Source organism: Polypterus senegalus, chromosome 6 (genome assembly GCF_016835505.1).
Source record: "Polypterus senegalus isolate Bchr_013 chromosome 6, ASM1683550v1, whole genome shotgun sequence".
NCBI classification, from domain to species: Eukaryota; Metazoa; Chordata; class Cladistia; order Polypteriformes; family Polypteridae; genus Polypterus; species Polypterus senegalus.
In genome coordinates, this window is record NC_053159.1 from 67,512,143 (window position 1) to 67,532,828 (window position 20,686).

At 37.4% G+C, this 20,686-nt stretch overlaps 1 protein-coding gene across 1 annotated transcript in view; it reads left to right on the forward strand.

The window, feature by feature from the left end:
* LOC120530629 (unconventional myosin-X-like) overlaps positions 1-20,686 on the forward strand; it is a 388,518-nt gene that overhangs the window by 158,912 nt on the left and 208,920 nt on the right. The window contains exons 11-12 of the mRNA XM_039755051.1: positions 2,981-3,127; positions 12,190-12,290. Coding sequence (XP_039610985.1) covers positions 2,981-3,127; positions 12,190-12,290 — 248 coding nt within the window. The remainder of the gene's footprint in view (positions 1-2,980; positions 3,128-12,189; positions 12,291-20,686) is intronic.

Below are 20,686 nucleotides of genomic sequence, written 5' to 3' on the forward strand. Positions count from 1 at the left end.
TAAAATTCATCCAAGAAAAGAACCACCCGAGTTTTGACACTTTCAATTGAAGCACAAATGTCTTTGTGTTTTGCAATGCTCACATTTTTTTTTTTAATTTAGTTGTCAAGAGAATTTTTCTTTTAATGAAACATACCTAATGTGACATTAAAGCAGGTTCAAATGTAGTACTGGAACATGGCACATGCCATCTGTTAAGGAGTCTGTGTCGCTGTATTCCATCCATTTTCACTGAATCCTATTTTCTAGAAACAGCAGTACGAGTCCTTAACCAGACTATATTCACATCCATTTCCCCTAATAGCTTTTCAAAACTCACTTTGGTTTTTAAAGAGACAAATATTTTTAGTCATGTAATTAATTTCCATTAAAAAAAAACTTAAAATTATTAATTTTCCAAATCTGGTCATTCTGGTTGTTGGAGGTACTGCAGCAAGAACTTATCCCAGAAATAGAAATAGAAATATTAAAGGAATATTCCACCCAGATTATTTTTTATGTGTTACTTACCCCAGGTAAGTAGATTGTAGGGATGGCCAAGAAAAAAAAATGAATGTCATATTTTCAATGCAGAATTGGTCGGGGAAAAACGTTTGATAGAAAAACAGCAAATAATGTTAATGTCTGTGTGGAAAGAAAATATGAATTATTCCATATGTTCATGTTAATCATACAATAAAAACACAAAGCAAAAACATACATGTTTATTATTCCCAAATATTTCTAGAAGTATGACATTAATCTCTGCCTTTGTTCATTGTTGCGTACTAAGTTAATTTACTTCACAATTTTATTTCATTTATGTAAATTTTGTAATAGATATGCAGTGTTTTTTTGCAAGGCTGATTCCCTTCTATTATGAGTAAATGAGCACTTTTGGTGTGGAAGGTTCATCTCTTGTCTGTCTACATGTTCTGATAAGAGGTCTGGTAGTCAAAGACTGAAATGATCAGGCAAGGGCTTTCTAACACATGCAGCAGATCTGTCCAGAGAATTTCCATACTCACTGAGGCCACCTCTCCAACATATTCTTAGTTTCCTCCAGGATCTCTTCCAAGAAAGTCATGTCTGATGCACCTCCTAATGAAGGCATCCAAGGGGTTCTTACTTCTTCTCCAGATAGCTTCAGTTGGTTGCACTTGATCTGGTGAATTAATGATTGTTCTCTTAGGCCCTCTAAGTTTGTTTTTTTTGTTTTTTTTTAATTCCTTACCCTGACTGAAATGATTAACCATGTTCAGGTACGGTATCTAATACTTCATGTCATTACCTCTAGTTTATAACAGAACATAAAGACATACAGTAGGCACTTGAACAAAGCTTCTCATTTAATGAAAGAGCTATCTGCTGTTTCGTTTATACTATGCGGTACAACAGACATATTATTGTAGCCACTGTTTTGATGCATTAGCCCATCCATTCTACCCACATGGATGTACTTGTACTCTAACATTTGAGATAGCATCTTCCTCCCCTCTATCCTGCAAAAATCAAGCCATACTTCTAGGAGAAGATGACAGCCTTAGAAAAACAAGCAGACATCGTCCAATTTCCTGATTGCACGGTTATAAATGTTTATACAAGTTGCTGGGCAGTAAGTAGTGTGTCCATCAATAACCAAATGGTATACTTAAATGAAGCACAACATTGAGTCGTGAGCATGTGCATACTCTGGCTCAACATTCCATGTTTATTCAATGATTCCGATCATGTCATAGCCATGGACCTGAATCCCAGCATCTTCTAACCAAGGCCCATAAATATTAAAGATGATTCAGGCTGAGGGATATTGATGGTATGGCCATGCATTATTGTGAATAATTCTTGTTTTATAGAGTCTGTCTGAAGGGGTTAACGGCAGTGACGATCACCTGTGAATATACTGTTGAGTCACTCATCACTCTGTCCCAAAGCAAACAAGATTCAGCACTGTAGACTGATCCACACTAGTGTGCTACCCAGTGCAGTCTTTTTGAATAGTAGACAAGTATACCAAGCAGGCCTTTACTGTCAGTGCTGAAGTGTCACAGGGGGGTGTCACATTTCAACTCTAGAAGGCAGATTTATCTTGTGACACTTTTTATGATAATGCTAAGCAGATTTCTGTTGCTATTCTATCTGTCTTCCCAGTTTGTCTTCCTGGATTTTCCTGCCCTGTGTCCTTTCAGGTGTTCACTGGTGCCATATACAGTACATAGCACAGTGGAGGCTTTTTGTCTAGTATGCTCTTTGATGTCTTGAATATGCCAGCATTTGAATAATGAATCCATGCTCCTTGCTTTGGTAAAACATAATCAAGCAGTAATGATTTAAAATGTCAGTTTTGAATACTGTATAAGAGCATATATAATGTGTAATCTACACTAGAGCACTAAACATCCCATAGACGTCATGGACACTAACTGCATTGACTAATCAGGACCAACAAAGTTTCAAATGTGCTCTGCATGCTTTACAAAGCTCCGAAAACTGGATTGTATAATGTATTTCTGAGCAACGATTGGACACTTTCTGTCCTTAATTAAAGTTGCAGCATGTATGACAGAATAATAAAGTATGACATTGAAGAAGGATATTATTATATTTTGAACCCAAACATAATTTATGCTGTTTGGGGTCATATTTCAAAGGCAAAAAATCAAAAATCAAAAGGGAAACATAAAAACAAAATTTACAAGGCATTACTTTAAAAAGGTAAAAGCTAAATTCTCTAATACGAGCAATTTGTGGACACACTTTTGGTTTACTGTTGGTAGTGAAATGATCTGACTGACTGATCCAAGCAGAAGTACATGTAAACCGTTAGTTTAACTGAAAAAAGATTGAACGCAGTGGCACTTTATAATGCCTCTGCTCCAGGCAACACCTTAACAGTCTTCTATCAGCCTTGTGTTTTTGGTTGTTGTTAGGTATTTGAATAATATACAGTATATGGCCTACTTTCACAGGTCTGATTCTAATTATTTTCACTCATTTATAGGCAATGGACTCAAGAGACTCCATGGCTATGGCACTTTATTCCCAGTGCTTCTCCTGGATCATCATGAAAATCAATACTAAAATCAAAGGGAAGGAAAACTTCAAATCTGTGGGCATTTTGGATATCTTTGGCTTTGAAAACTTTGAGGTAATTATTCTGCTGTACTTTATTTCAAATATTACAAGTGGATACAGTACAGTACAATAAGGTATATACTGTAAGAGTAGGCCTTTTACTATGATTAATTTTAAGCCTTCTATATACTATATATATTTGTGTATATGAAGGGATTGTGTTTAAAAAAAAATGCTTTAGTTGCCTCACATTTTTATAAAATCATTTTGTTCACCCCACTGAATTAAAGCTGAAAGTCTGCACTTCAACTGCATCTGAGTTGTTTCATTTAAAATTCACTGTGGTAATGTACAGAACCAAAATTCGAAAAACGTTGTCTCTGTCCAAATATTTGTGGACCTAACTGTATGTAAAGTTCTGTCTATCCTGAAATTATAAAATTATTGATACAACAGCTGAAATCAAGTAAAATCATGGTATTTATCAGAGGTGAAAAAAATAGTTTGCAGGATCTTGTGTGAAAAGAAATCTGTTGTTTAGGAAGAATAGTTAAATAGAACATACTGAAGAGGCTCTGCAAACTCCTGCATGGGGATATAGTGACCACTAGGTGGTGGTAGACCCCAGATATTTGGTGGCAACATGCAGGTGCACCACCATTACCACTTCAAGGTTAATTACTTTTTGCAAGCAAGCTGGCTGATTGAAGGATTTGCCTCAGTGCATTTTCAACAAAAGCTTTACTTTTTGTTTAAATATTATTAGTAAAGGTAAAATTAATAGATACAGCATTAATTAATTATATATATATATATATATATATATATATATATATATACATATATATATATATATATATTTATATATATATATATTTATATATATATATATATTATATATATATATATATATATATATATATATATATATATATATATATATATACTTTATGAAAGAGTGCAATGTTTAAAAATTGAACTTGTATTTTACTTGTGCTATCTCTTTTAACTATGAAGAATCTCCAGCTGGTTAATATTATTGGAGAAAGAGTGTAATTTTGTTTCTGGTTCAGTTTAGGGGCCCGAAAACAAATATAGATTTTATGTGCCATTTATTTTTTGTTAAAGCAGATCGGAGAAATGTTTTTTGTCGTCAGAAATGTGAAAGATTTTGTGATCAAAATGGGGCAGTACTGTTCAATAAAATCTTTAGAAATACACAATTAACAAAATGAAATTGTGCAGCATTTTATTTCAGTCATCTTAATGTTTTTTTTTTACATGTGTTTGCTAAAAAATAAATATCCATTTTAATAAAGAATAACTGTCTGTCTGTATATCTGTCTTACTGCTATGTCTCTGATGTTTCCAGTGATGATGCATCACAAACATTGCCACTTCTTTTACAAATGCCATACCAAGAGACATATACATTGCATTTTTCATGCCACCACATGGCACATTACAAACGTTTTTGATAATGCATTTTATTACTACAAATGTTTGTGATGTGCCATCTGTTGGAATGACAAGTGCAATGCATTTTATTAGTACACTAGAAAATACCCTGCGCTTAGCAGCGGCGAAGTACTGCCTTAAAATTTTTATTAAGAAGAAAATTAAACCTTTTTAAACTGAGGGAAAATATACCAATAATTATTTGTTAAGGATCTCTTTGTATACAACATTGTCAGTTCGGCCTTCCGGTTGTAATATGACCAAGCTGTGTGCTGACCTTACTCTTGAGCATGCAACGTACAGTTGGCCATGTGATAAGTAATCTTACCTCAAATCTCAGAGCTTGGATTGCTGCTGTCACAATTGGTTTGAGTTTCATGGTTTGTTTCAATTACGACAGTATTTGCAGGACTTGTGTTGAACTGACATTCGGCATCTGTCGAGCATTGTAAGCATACATCCAGTTTCATCAATAACTTTGCATCCAGCTTTTGAGAGTTTAAACATTCATAAACATCAAAGTGTCCACTACTGAAATCGTCACCTGTGAATCTAAGATGTTTAAGAGGCATTGGCGGTTGCCGAAAGGTGTAAAATATTTGGCCATTTCGGTACACTTGAAAGCGACAACCGAACAATTCAGCGGTAGCCATCAACTCACATGCAGAACCATAGGTGAAGGGCTTAACACTAGAATTACCAGAGCCTACGAAAAAACTCGTAATTCCGTCCCACCTTAAACTGCTTCTTAAATCCCTTCACACCTCTCCACCAGCGTCCTTTGTCTTCTAAATGTGCTGATAAAGAGAAGCCGGCTATTCCATCCCCCCACCAATTTAGAACGTGCACAAACTTCTCTCAGCTCAGGCCTTGATTGAGTATCTGGGAGTGAAGTGGAGTTTTAGAGTGGAAATAATAGATCGTTGTTTGGAACACACGCATTTCATGTCTGTTCCGTTTCTACAGTAATCTGTGTCAACACATTGTTAAAACAGAAACTTTTTATATTCTAGTAGTAGATGACAAAATGTAGGCATAAACTATATAATGTATGAAGCCTGAAGTCCAAATAGCAAAGAAACATTTTCACAAGAATAACACAATTGCGCTTTTATTCAAACATATAACTGCAGAAACAAAAAGCCGCCTTAACATGCGACATTGACACCAGTTTACTGTAACTGACTCCGTGGCTCAATAGACTCAGCCCCCGCTTGGGAATCAAGGGGTCGCGGGTTCGATCCCGCCACTCCGTTTGAGAAGTAAACTGCTCTTGTCTTACTGTTTTAGAATAAAAGCATACTTTTGATTTCAGTCTGTAACAGCCGGTGCAGTTTATGATCCTTGTAAAGGTTAGCTTTTTTTTTATTCACTTTTCACTCTCTCAGTCGCGTTCAGAATCAATCCATACAACCCCATCTGACACGGCTTGTTTTCACTAAAGACGCGCTTATAGCTCTGCAGTGTACCACGATGCATACTAACGCACAATCACCCGCCCCCGCGTTCTGACACACAAACGCTGGCGAAGCTGCCTTCTTCGTATCTCACCGTCACTTGCTTTTCGCTTTATTGAGTGTTCCTGCCAGTCCCCGCATGTTGCTGTATGCTTTTTCTTTGTACTACAGGACATGCAGAGGAAAGAATGGTAAAGACCAGTAACTTCGGGCTATATGCAATCATCAGACACTCCCCATCTGCCCGTCGCTCAAGCACAGGAACATATATTGGTGTAAAAGTATAACAAAGTGCACTTTTTCCATCGCCTTTTCCTGTAAGAAGCAGTGTACACACTTCTCTCTATCCAGCATACAGCAACATGCGGGACTGGCAGGAACACTCAATAAAACTGAATAAAAAGAAAATCAAGTGACGGTGAGATAAGAAGGCAGCTTCGCCAGCGCCTGTGTGTCAGAACCAGGTGGGGGGGCGTTAGTATGCATCGTGGTACAACGCAGAGCTACAGTATAGCGCGTCTGTATTCTGTTTCTTTTGTACCGAGGGCACGCAGAGGAGAGAATAGTAAAGAGCAGTAAGTTCGGCGCTATATGCAATCATCAGACACTCCCCATCTGCCCGTTGTTTTGTTATACTTTTCAATACTTTTTATACTGCTCAAACGGGCATGCTCAAAAATACACGTAATGCCACGAAAAGTGCACGCAGACACTTCATTTCGCAAACAAAACAAGTGCACTTTTATTCAAAACTACCTGTATAACCAAGAAAAAAGAAAGCAAGTTACAGTAGGCGATTGATACGACACCTTGCATGGTGCAATGCTAAGAAGTGCTGATTTTCATTCCGTGCTATATGAAATCATCACATTCAAATATTAACAGTTCCCACACACCCAAGGACCGTCCTTCCTACATTTACTTTACGTGTACTTGTTGCAGTGTACACACCTCTCTGTGCTATGGTTTCTATTACACTGAATGAGCACCTGACACTGTACTTTCTTCCCTGGGGGAAGGTCCCGATCAGAGAATTTCCAGTTCCTGCATAAATTCACACCCGATCTGACGCTGTTCGTTTTCAAATAATATTGCATTAGTGCGATTATATTTTCACATATATTGTCTCTTTCTTTCAGGTGTGTAATAGAAACCACAGCACAGAGAAGTGTGTACACTGCTTCTTACAGGAAAAGGCGATGGAAAAAGTGCACTTGAATAAAAGTGCACTTTTGTTATACTTTTACACCAATATATGTTCCTGTGTTTGAACGACACGGGCAGATGGGGAGTGTCTGATGATTGCATATAGCCGGTTACTGGTCTTTACCATTCTTTCCTCTGCATGTCCTGGAGTACAAAAGAAAAAGCATACAGCAACATGCGGGACTGGCAGGAACACTCAATAAAACGAAAAGCAAGTGACGGTGAGATACGAAGAAGGCAGCTTCGCCAGCGCTTGTGTGTCAGAACCGGGGTGATTGTGCGTTAGTATGCATCGTGGTACACTGCAGAGCTATAGCGCCTTTAGTGAAAACAGCCGTGTCAGATGGGGTTGTATGGATTGATTCTGAACGCGACTGAGAGAGTGAAAAGTGAATAAAAAAAAAAGCTAACCTTTACAAGGATCATAAACTGCACCGGCTGTTACAGACTGAAATCAAATGTATGCTTTTATTCTAAAACAGTAAGACAAGAGCAGTTTACTTCTCAAAATGGAGGGGCGCAGGATCGAACCCGCGACCCCTTGATTCCCAAGCGGGGGCTGAGTCTATTGAGCCACGGAGTCAGTTACAGTAAACTGGTGTCAATGTCGCATGTTAAGGCTTTTTGTTTCTGCAGTTATATGTTTGAATAAAAGTGCAATTGTGTTATTCTTGTGAAAATGTTTCTTTGCTATTTGGTCTTCAGGCTTCATACATTATATAGTTTATGCCTACATTTTGTCATCTACTACTAGAATATAAAAAAGTTTCTGTTTTAACAATGTGTTGACACAGATTACTGTAGAAACGGAACAGACATGAAATGCGTGTGTTCCAAACAACGATCTATTATTTCCACTCTAAAACTCCACTTCACTCCCAGATACTCAATCAAGGCATGAGCTGAGAGAAGTTCGCACGTTCTAAATTGGTGGGGGGATGGAATAGCCGGCTTCTCTTTATCAGCACATTTAGAAAACAAAGGGCGCTGGCGGAGAGGTGTGAAGGGATTTAAGAAGCAGTTTAAGGTGGGACGGAATTACAAGTTTTTTCGTAGGCTCTGGTAATTCTAGTGTTAAGCATTTCACACTTATAGTGCTCCTGTGTAGTATAATTACCTCCTGTATCATCATCAGTCCACACCTTGAACCTGTCCCAGTCATTCAATACATAAGAAACAATGTTCCTCCGGATATCAAGAGTCAGCCTGATATGGCCGTGCAGTATGTAACAAAGAGAATGGAAAAGGCAGATGCCATCTCCGGGCATGGAAACCACTCTGTAAGTGACAGTTCTTTGATAGATAGTGATCACCTCGATAGACATGTTAATGGGGGTACGGTTGGAACGATAAAGGAAATGGGTACCTGAACAATGTCTAAAATACCTACACAATAACTATAATCGTAATAAACGAACAATAAAACAGCAGAGAAATTGTGGATTAAATAAAAAGGCTGTAGTTATCAGCAGGGAGACGTGAATCCCGTGGCGAAGCAAGGAAGGGAATTTAGAGACAGGAGCAACGGACGGCCTTATATAGGCAGGCAGCCAAAAACGTGGGAGGCGTTGGGATGGGGGACCCAACGCCGCCTCACACGGTGACCGAGCTGCAGACTATGGAAATATATATTTGCGTAAGTAGGATTCAGTTAGCGTTGGGAACCCGCATACCAAATTTCTTGAAGATGGGCCCATAAGTAACAAAGACCATTGGAAAGTTCAATATGGCGGCCGACAGTGGTGTCATACCACCGAAATAAGTACGTACATTGGTTTCGTTAGCGAGGGAAGCCGCTTCTACCAAATTTCATGAAGATGGGGCCATAAATAAGAAAGTTCAACATGGTGGACGCTTGTCGACCGTTATGACCGTTACGTGTAGAATTTCGAAATGAAACCTGCTTAACTTTTGTAAGTAAGCTGTAAGAAACAAGCCTGCCAAATTTCAGCCTTCTACCTACTCGGGAAGTTGGAGAATTAGTGAAGTTGGAAAGTTTAATATGGCGGCCGACAGTGGCGTCATACCATCGAAATAAGTATGTACATCTGTTTTGGTTAGCGCAGGGAAGCCAACTACCAAATTTCGTGAAGATGGGGCCATAAATAAGAAAGTTCAACATGGCGGACATTGTGGACTGTTATGACCGTTACGTGTAGAATTTCGAAATGAAACCTGCTTAACTTTTGTAAGTAAGCTGTAAGGAATAAGCCTGCCAAATTCCAGCCTTCTACATACATGGGAAGTTGGAGAATTAGTGATGAGTCAATGAGGGCTTTGCCTTTTATTAGTATAGATGCATTACAAAATACATTCTAATAGATGGTGCACTGCAAACATTAATGCATAGGTTGACATTGATTACAGTAATCCCTCGCTATATCGCGCTTCGACTTTCGCGGCTTCACTCTATCGCGGATTTTAAATGCAAGCATATCTAAATATATATCACGGATTTTTCGCTGGTTCGCGGATTTCTGTGGACAATGGGTCTTTTAATTTATGGTATTTGCTTCCTCAGTTTGTTTGCCCAGTTGATTTTATACAAGGGACGCTATTGGCAGATGGCTTAGAAGCTACCCAATCCGAGCATCTATTACATATTAACTAAAAATCCTCAATGCTATAAGATATGCTTCCCGTGCGGTGCTCGATTGTTTGCTTGTCTCTGCCTCTCTCTCACCCTCTCTGACATTCTCTGCGCCTGACGGAGGGGGTGTGAGCAGAGGAGCTGTTTGCCTAGTGGATACGAACGCACCTTTAAGAAATGCCAGCCGCTTTATCGCGGTGCTTCCAAAAACACACTTATTTATTTTTTTGATTGTTTGCTTTAATCTCACTCACTCTCTCTCTCTGACGTTCTCTGCGCCTGACGGAGGAGATGTGAGCAGAGGGGCTGTTTGCACAGAGACTGTTTGCTTAGAAGATACTGACGCTCCTCTAAAAAATGTTGTGGCGAACTTAAAAGCACACGTATTGATTTTTTGATTGTTTGCTTTTCTTTGCGAGCGATCTCTCTCTCTCTCTCTTGAAATTCTCTGCTCCTGAAGAGAAGATCTATTTCCATTATTTTAATTGTGAGAAAGAACTGTCATCTCTGTCTTGTCATGGAGCACAGTTTAAACTTTTGACTAAAATGTGTTATTTCATGTCCAGAGGGCTCTAATAATGTTAAGTGTGGGAGAGTTTCTAAGGGCTTAAAATATATAAAAATAACCCTACAAACATATGGTTTCTACTTCGCAGATTTTCATCTATCGCGGGGGGTTCTGGAATGCAACCCCCGCGATCAAGGAGGGATTACTGTATTTGGATTTCAACAAATCCTGGAAGGGTAGCAGAACGATTGTAGTAGTAAAATGCTTTGCATTTGTTATTCCAACAGATGACACATCACAAACATTTATATTGATGAAATGCATTGCATTTATCTTTCTAATACATGGCACATGACAGACCTTTACACTGCTTTTACCAGCCCCATTCCAAATGGCATATAAGAGGCATGTGCATTGCATGTGTCATAGCAACAAATGGTGCACCACAAACATCTGTTGCAATTTACTTTTTTTGCTACAAATGTACAAATGGAGCATCACAAACATTGACACTGCTTTTTTAGAATAAAATACTAAATGACACATAAAAGAAACATGCATTAAATAGAGCACTACAGTGTTAATTGTAAGGTCTACATTGATTATTTAGATTTCAACTAGTCCTAAATGGGTAGCACAGCTAGAATTGATTTTATTCTGACATGGTCCTAAATTCAACTACTTTTTAAATAGATTTTTATTTAACTCTGAGATTTATATAAACATTATCACTTGTTAGGAAAAGGTTGTTTTCAGATCTGTATTTGACTCTTTATGTTGGTTCCTGACCTTGCAACTAATGCAGCTGAAATTAACTCCAACTCAGCATAAGGTTTATGATTGAATAACGAAGAGTCCGATGGATTACTACTCCTCTTATTTGCTTTCATGCTGATTTACTTACTTTTGGTGATTTTAATTCTAAAATTCCTTGTAACTGGGTCCTGTCATGATGTAAGAGGTAACTTAACGGAACCCTGTAAAAGTTTTCTTTCTATATCCAAAAATTGAGGTGGATGCTTTCTACTGAATACAGTGCAACTTCAGGTCAACTCTAGATAAACTTGGGATGTATGTCAATGAGTTAGTGTCTCAAGCTTCAGATTGATTAATTACTGATGTTTGTCTGTTTATAGAAGTTTGAGTTGTTTATTAATTGGAAGTGTAATATAGAATTTAGAGGGTCATGTAAGTGTTTACTTATAAATGCTTAGCACACTAGCAAATTTATAGAACTGTGTGTGAAATCCACTTCATCCTACAACATCTGGTATCAGTCAACACATTTTGTTCATCTGACTAATGGGATGTTAGTCTTGATGAACTGGGTGCTATGTTTTTTTTTTCCCCTCTCCATTTAGTGATAAACCGCTTAATACTTCCAAACATTAATTTTTTTTTACACTTTAAGCAGCTTTGCGCTCACCTTCTAGACTCACTTGGCTGAGTAAAAACATCAGTCTGTTAAAATGCAAGTCATAATTACCTAGTGTTTATCAAAAATGATATAATAGTGGAATTAAACATTCCTCATAATAGCTTGTTAAATGAAATAGAGTATTTGAGGGATTTGGTAACTATCTGCATATCATCTTGTACTTAGTGTTATATGCATGTTTTCATTGATGCTTTGTGTATCAGGATCATTAAATCAAACTTCAAACAATTAACATTATAGAATTTAAATATTATTACTGTTTATTAAATGTAAAAATATGCTCCTCTTTTATTTTTTCTTAATGTGTATCAAGGTTTGTGTGCTTTCTAAACCGACTTAAAGCAGGTTTTGTGAGACTAATGCAGGTAATTTCTACCTTCAGTCAGAACTATAATAATAATTTCCTATTTGTTTTAATTTTTTGTTTTAAAAATAATAAAAAATAACTTATTCTGCTTTTAATGTTTGTTTTTTAAAGGTTAACCGATTTGAGCAGTTTAGTATCAACTATGCCAATGAAAAACTACAAGAATATTTTAATAAGCACATCTTTTCATTGGAACAACTAGAATATAACAGGTCAGTCTGTCGCTTTAAAAAGTTGTGCCCCTATTTTGTATTCTGCTTTAAACCTCTGTATTAAGTTTTTAATAATAAACCACTGACTATTATACTAAACTATGTTTTTAATAAGATGTTATTGTGCTTTCTTGATATGTATATGATATGTATGTGTGTGTGTGTGTGTGTATGTGTATATATATAGTGTGTGTATATGTGTAATATACAGTAAATGTATATACTGTATGTATATATATAACACCGTTGTGCCGACTTGGTTCAACATTACTTGGCAACAGGGAAAGTGGGGCAAGTTGCACTGGTGCATTTGTGTCTTCCATCAAAGCAGCTTCACTTAAAATCACTTTGTGATTTTGCACGGGTAAAAACGTCTGTGAAGTGTCAGATTCTTCTTTAACTCTTCTGCTTTCTGTATCTTCTGCATTGCACTCATGTCTTTCAGGTTATCCTGATGTTTTATCTCATAGTGCCGTCTTAGATTAAATTCTGTAATTACAGCCGCATTAGCTCTACAAATGAGACACACGGGTTTATCGGCAATGTCAGTAAACATATACTCAGCCTCCCATCGGTTTTTAAAGGCTCCATTTTCAGAATCAACTTTTCTCTTTGGCATCGTGTGGGCTAGCTTCGCAATAACTTTCAGCATCATAAACTAGACTTGATTAATGCGGTAAGTGTTCGGCAAGGCAGCTGAAGTGCTGCATTATGGGATCTGTAGTTTATTGTGTTACCAGCGCTTCATATACCCGGGCCATTAATAACAATAATACAGTATATAAAATGATCTCGCGGGCCGGATATAATTACACGCCGGGCCGGATGTGGCCCACGGCCCTTGAGTTTGACACATACGGACTAAATAGAACTTGAAAAGAGATATTTTTTCAAATGTGATCGCGCAATTCAGATAGAGTTGACGCGCACTACAGCCTGCATGCCTCAATAAGTCATCCTCCCCTCGCTTTTACTTTTTACCGTTCATCTAATGAATACACTGAGTATGGCTTTACCAAAACAATCATTGGTGGCGAATAAAGTATCCATTATTCGAGTATGTAGATTGGGATATATATATATATATATATATATATATATATATATATATATATATATATATATATATATATATATATATATATATATATATATATATATACTATCAGCTGAGAAGTAGTGTGTTTAAAAAGCTAGAAAAAGAAAAGGGAACATTTTAAAAATAACGTAACATGACTGTCAATATACAGTATTTGTTTTGTGAGTGTTACTGAGTGTTAGTGTCATCAAGGATTTGATTATCATTATTTCTTTCAATCAGGTTCGTATTTGTAGGATGTGTTGTGTTCAAGTTACATTCCGTGTTTGTCAATCGTTGTAAAGATGACAGGTTTCATTCATCGATTCGTTTCTTACTGCATCAATAAACAGCTCGCCTTGTTCTTTATCTGAGACCTGACACACTGCATGCACGGGTTTTTTTTTTTTTACACTGTCTTCCTTTAAAGGGACATTGACTTTTTCCACCGTGTCCTTTGTTTCCGCAGTAGCTGGAGTTATGAATATGCTTGTATGTATCCGACGCTTCATATTTTTTGCTGCCTTTTCAATTGTGTAATTCGCTTTTGTTCAGCTCTTTGGAACTGTTGCTTTTATCTGTGCACCGCGCCAGTTCACGTGAGCCGCTTCGGTGTACATGCATCGAAGGTTCCCAGCTGTGCTGGTGCCATCTAGTGCTATGTCCATGGCTGTATTTAATGTTACCTTAGTCCTGGCACTTAAAACTTTCTCTCGCAGTTTCGCTGAGTTTGTGTCAAACACCACCCTGACCATCTCATCTTCCTCTGCATAAGCACAGTCCTTCACCCGTGAATATTTAGTGAGAGTTTGCTATTGGATTGCCGCTGACGGACGGCCTTAAATGGGCAGGCACTAAATTACAAACGCCAGCGGCAGCCTGTCTATGAACTTAATTTAAAGTGTAGGTTTACATCGTGTTTTGTTTCCGAAGTAGCAGAACTCATGAATATGGTTGTATATGTCACTCGCTCGCTTCTTATTGTTTCGCTGCCTTCTCAATTATATAATGCATGTTTTCTTCAGCGCTTTTTTGGAGGTCTTCCTGGTTTTCTATGTACTGCGTGATTACGTGGAGGCGTGATGATGTCACACGAAACTCCGCCCCCACGGCGTTCAAGCTCATCTCCATTACAGTAAATGGAGAAAAACAGCTTCCAGTTATGACCATTATGCGTAGAATTTCGAAATGAAACCTGCCCAACTTTTGTAAGGAAGCTGTAAGGAATGAACCTGCCAAATTTCAGCCTTCCACCCACACGGGAAGTTGGAGAATTAGTGATGAGTGAGTGAGTGAGTGAGGGCTTTGCCTTTTATTAGTATAGATATATGTGTGTGTGTGTGTGTGTGTATATATATAGATATATAGAGAAGTAGTGTGTTAAAGAAATTATGAAAAAGAAAAGCAAACATTTTAAAAATAACGTAAGATGATTGTTAATGTAATTGTTTTGTCATTGATATGAGTGTTGTTGTCATATCTATCTATTTATATATATATATATATATATATATATATATATATATATATATATATATATATATATATATATATAGCAAAATAGCTGCATTGGCAGCGAGAAGTAAAAAGAAAAGGAAACATTTTAATAATAACGTAACATGATTGACAATGTAATTGTTTTGTAATTGTCATGAGTGTTGCTGGCATATATATATATATACACATCTATACACATATATATATATACAGTTATATATATATACATATATATACACATACTGTATATATACACACACACATATATACATACTGTATATACAACATATACATATCTACATATATACTGTATATACACATATATATATAAATCTACATATATATATCTACATATATATATTAGGTGGGACTCGATTAAAAAATTAATCCAATTAATTAGAGGCTGTGTAAGAATTAATCTTGATTAATCGTATGTAATCGACACGTAAATTTGCCCCAAATCGCAAATTTTTTTTATTTAAAACGGTTTTAGTGGGCTTACAGAATCAAATAATAGACATGGACATGAATATTGTAAACTGAAGCTGTTTTAATTTCTGAAAAAAGCTTTAAACTGCATTTCAATTCAAAACAGAAACAAAAATATCATCCCTGGTTAAAATTGGGCAGACTTAAAAATAAAGTGGTAGTTTAAGTACTTTAAGTACATTTTCAGAATAGTATTGTCTTTAAATAATAATAACCAAAATTTCACCATAAAGTGCAGTTTTTCTTCTTAAAAAATAAGTCAGAAACATAAAAGGTAATTTGACCAGCTTACTCTTTAAACTCTGAGTAACATTAGCCAAAATTATTTTGTACATTAGGCTAAAACAGTGTGATCATTGAACATTTTGTAATTAGATGTATTTAGAATTACTAACGGTCACGGAAGTCCAATGATCCCCAGTAAGAGCCACAAAGTCCGCTTTCTGTAATGCATCTAATTTTGCTTGCTTTTCAGTGTGCACAAAACCATGCTTTTATCAAGGCTTCGCCGGTAGTCGAAATGATCAGTCGAGGAACGCGCTTTATTCCGACTCTAACATTTTTGTAGCTGTGATGTGTGCATCAGTGTAATGGATGTACCAGGAAATCATGCATTGACAAAAGTTCCCGCTTGCTTGGAATTGAAAGTGTGATTAAATGCGCTATTTTTAACGCGTTATGGAGTACATGCATCAAGCTTCTCAACTGTGCTTGTGCTAAGAAAGGGAAAATTTTAAAATAACGTAACATGATTCTGCTAACCTAATATTTTTTCATACGCCCCAAACCAAGGAGATGGGAAGGTAAAATGAATCGGTAGCGCGCGACATAGTCAGTACACCCTCTCGAATCGAACCTCAATGTCGGCGTTAGAGGCTTAAGACTCTACAATTGCGCCACCGCTTGTCTATGCTAAAGTATGTATTGTAGATCGGGCTATAGATATACATTTATATATATACCCGTATCGCAGTGGAGAAGTAGAAGTTATGAAAAGAAAAGGGAACATTTTAAAAATAACGTAACATGATTGTCAATATACAGTAATTGTTTTGTGAGTGTTATTGAATGTTGCTGTCATCAAGGATTTGATTATCATTATTTCTTTCAATCAGGCTCGTATTTGTACGATGTGTTCAAGTTACATTCCGTGTTTGTCAATCGCTGTAAAGATAAGAGGTTTCATTCATCGATTAGTTCCTTACTGCATCAATAAACAGCTCGCCTTCCTTTTATCTGTGATGTGACAAACTGCATGCACGGTTTTTTTTTTTTTACGCTGTCTTCCTTTAGCGGACATTGACTTTTTCCACCGTGTGCTTTGTTTCCACAGTAGCTGCATTTATGAATATGCTTATCAGACGCTTCATATTTTTGCTGCCTTTTCAATTGTGTAATTTTTTTGTTCAGCTCTTTGGAACTGTTGCTTTTATCTGTGCACTGCATCAGTTCACGGAGCCACTCGTGTACTTGCATCGAAGGTTCCCAGCTGTGCTGGTGCCATCTCGTGCTATGTCCATAGCTTTATTTAATGTTACCTTAGTCCTGGCACTTAAAACTTTCTCTGGCAGTTTCGCTGAGTTTGTGTCAAACACCACCCTGACCATCTCATCTTCCTCTCCATAAGCACAGTCCTTCACCCGTGAATATTTACCCGTGGCAGTTTGCTATTGGATTGCCGCTGACGGATGGCCTTATATGGGCAGGCACTAAATTACAAACGCCAGCGCAGCCTGTCTATGAACTTAATTTAAAGTGTAGGTTTACATCGTGCTTTGTTTCCGAAGTAGCAGAACTCGCTTCTTATTGTTTCGCTGCCTTCTCAATTATATAATGCATGTTTTCTTGAGCGCTTTTTGAGGTCTTCCTGGTTTTCTATGTACGCGTGATTACGTGGAGGCGTGATGATGTCACACGAAACTCCGCCCCGGCGTTGAAGCTCATCTCCATTACAGTAAATGGAGAAAACTGCTTCCAGTTATGACCATTACGCGTAGAATTTCGATATAAAACCTGTCCAACTTTTGTAAGGAAGCTGTAAGGAATCAACCTGCCAAATTTCAGCCTTCCACCCACACGGGAAGTTGGAGAATTAGTGATGAGTCAGTGAGTGAGTGAGTGAGTGAGGGCTTTGCCTTTTATTAGTATAGATATATATATATATATATATATATATACATACACACACACATATATATACATATATACACACACATATATATACATATATATATATATACATATATAATCTATACTAATAAAAGGCAAAGCACTCACTCACCCACTCACTCACTCACTCATCACTAATTCTCCAACTTCCCGTGTAGGTAGAAGGCTGAAATTTGGCAGGCTCATTCTTACAGCTTACTTACAAAAGTTGGGCAGGTTTCATTTCGAAATTCTAGGTATTTTTCTCCATTAACTGTAATAAAGTTGAGCTGGAAAGACGTGGGGGGGCGGAGTTTCGTGTGACATCATCACGCCTCTACGTAATCACGTGAACTGACTGTCATATATATATATGAATGACCTCCAAAGAGCGCTGAGACTTTTGATATCATGAAAGTGTCTGCAAAAACTGGGGTCTCCTGCCCAGTAAAAGTCGAGCAGACAGCGCGCGTGCATAGCTGTGCCGGCCTTTGAGACGCTGACTGCGCTTCTGCCTTAAGTCAAAGTGAGTACTTTAAATTTTTTTCATCCTCCCCCTGCGCTATAGCCCAGACAAGTGCAAACACGGGACCCCGTTTCTACACCACGGCAAAATAATATTAAGGCGATTCACACTTTGCACGTATACGATTATGAGGTCCTCAGCTCGGATTATGAAGACACACACGAGTGGAGGACTGACAGTGCCATCACAGCCGATTAATGGCGAGGACGTCTCACCAGTCTACACAAGACCCACCGCTGACTGTCCCCAAAAAGGCTAACATAACGCCAGCTTAACACATCTCTCTATACTATATAAAAGAAAAAGGCAACTTTCCTTTCTTTACACCTTTTTTCTTTTTATCCCAAACCAAAGCCTTTCTCTCTTAACACTGCAGAGGACACAAAACAAATTTTCTTTAAATGCCGGTAAGGCACATTGCCAGAGGCACAAATTTGAACGTTCACATAGAAAATATAATTTCAATGTACCTGTACTTCTTAAAACATTAATGTTTTACTGTTTAATAACTTATAGACTATAATTTATTATTTTTCCCATGCACTCAGTCACCAAACCTATAAACACACATATAGACACATACAAACATACACACAAGTATGTATATAAATATATATATATATATATATATATATATATATATATATATATATATATATATATATATATATACACACACACATGCATGAATGCATGCATGCATACATACATACATACATACATACATATAATTTGTATGTATGTGTGTGTATATATGATGTAGATAGGTAGGTATATATATATGTGTGTGTGTGTGTATATATATATCTATACTAATAAAAGGCAAAGCCCTCACTCATTCACTCACTCACTCACTCATCACTAATTCTCCAACTTCCCGTGTGGGTGGAAGGCTGAAATTTGGCAGGTTCATTCCTTACAGCTTCCTTACAAAAGTTGGGCAGGTTTTATATCGAAATTCTACGTGTAATGGTCATAACTGGAAGCTGTTTTCTCCATTTACTGTAATGGAGATGAGCTTGAACGCAGGCGGAGTTTCGTGACATCATCACGCCTTCACGTAATCACGCAGTACATAGAAAACCAGGAAGACCTCCAAAAAGCGCTGAAGAAAACATGCATTATATAATTTAGAGGGCAGTGAAACAATAAGAAGCGAAGCGAAAGTGACATATACAACCATATTCATGAGTTCTGCTACTGAAACAAAGCACGATGTAAACCTACACTTTAAATTAAGTTCATAGACAGGCTGCGCTGGCGCTTGTAATTTAGTGCCTGCCCATATAAGGCCGTCCGTCAGCGGCAATCCAATAGCAAACTCCCACTAAATATTCACGGGTGAAGGACTGTGCTTATGCAGAGGAAGATGAGATGGTCAGGGTGGTGTTTGACACAAACTCAGCAAACTGCGAGAGAAAGTTTTAAGTGCCAGGACTAAGGTAACATTAAATACAGCCATGGACATAGCACGAGATGGCACCAGCACAGCTGGGAACTTCGATGCATGTACACCGAAAGCTCACGGAACTGACGAGTGCACAGATAAAAGCAACAGTTCCAAAGAGCGCTGAACAAAACCGAATTACACAATTGAAAAGGCAGCAAAAATATGAAGCGCCTGATACATACAAGCATATTCATAAATCCAGCTACTGCGGAAACAAAGCACACGTGGAAAAGTCAATGTCCCGCTAAAGGAAGACAGTGTAAAAAAAAACCGCGCATGCAGTGTGTCAGGTCTCAGATAAAGAAGAAGACGAGCTGTTTATTGATGCAGTAAGAAACGAATCGATGAATGAAACCTGTCATCTTTACAACGATTGACAAACACGGAATGTAACTTGAACACAACACATCCTACAAATACGAACCTGATTGAAAGAAATAATGATAATCAAATCCTTGATGACAGCAACACTCAGTAACACTCACAAAACAAATACTGTATATTGACAGTCATGTTACGCTATTTTTAAAATGTTCCCTTTTCTTTTCTAGCTTTTTAACACACTACTTCTCGCTGCGATACACGGTATATATATATATATATATATATCCCGATCTACATACTCTAATAATGGATACTTTATTCGCCATCAATGATTGTTTTGGTAAAGCCATACTCAGTGTATTCATTAGATGAACGGTAAAAAGTAAGAGCGAGGGAGGATGACTTATTGAGGCATGCAGGCTGTAGTGCGTCAACTCTATCTGAATTGCGCGATCACATTTGAAAAAATATATATTTTCAAGTTCTATTTAGTCCATATGTGTCAAACTCAAGGGCAGGCCACATCCGCCCGGCGTGTAATTATATCCGCCCGCGAGATCATTTTATATACTGTATTATTGTTATTAATGGCCCGGTATATGAAGCGCTGGTAACACAATAAACTACAGATCCCATAATGCAGCGCTTCAGCTGCCTTGCGAACACTTACGCGTTAATCAAGTCTAGCTTATGATGCTGCAAGTTATTGCGGCTAGCTCACACGATGCTGAAGAGAAAAGTTGATTCTGAAAATAGAGCCTTTAAAACCGATGGGAGGCTGAGTATATGTTTACTGAACCCGTGTGTCTCATTTGTGGAGCTAATGTGGCTGTAATTACAGAATTTAATCTAAGACGGCACTATGACAAAACATCAGGGTAACC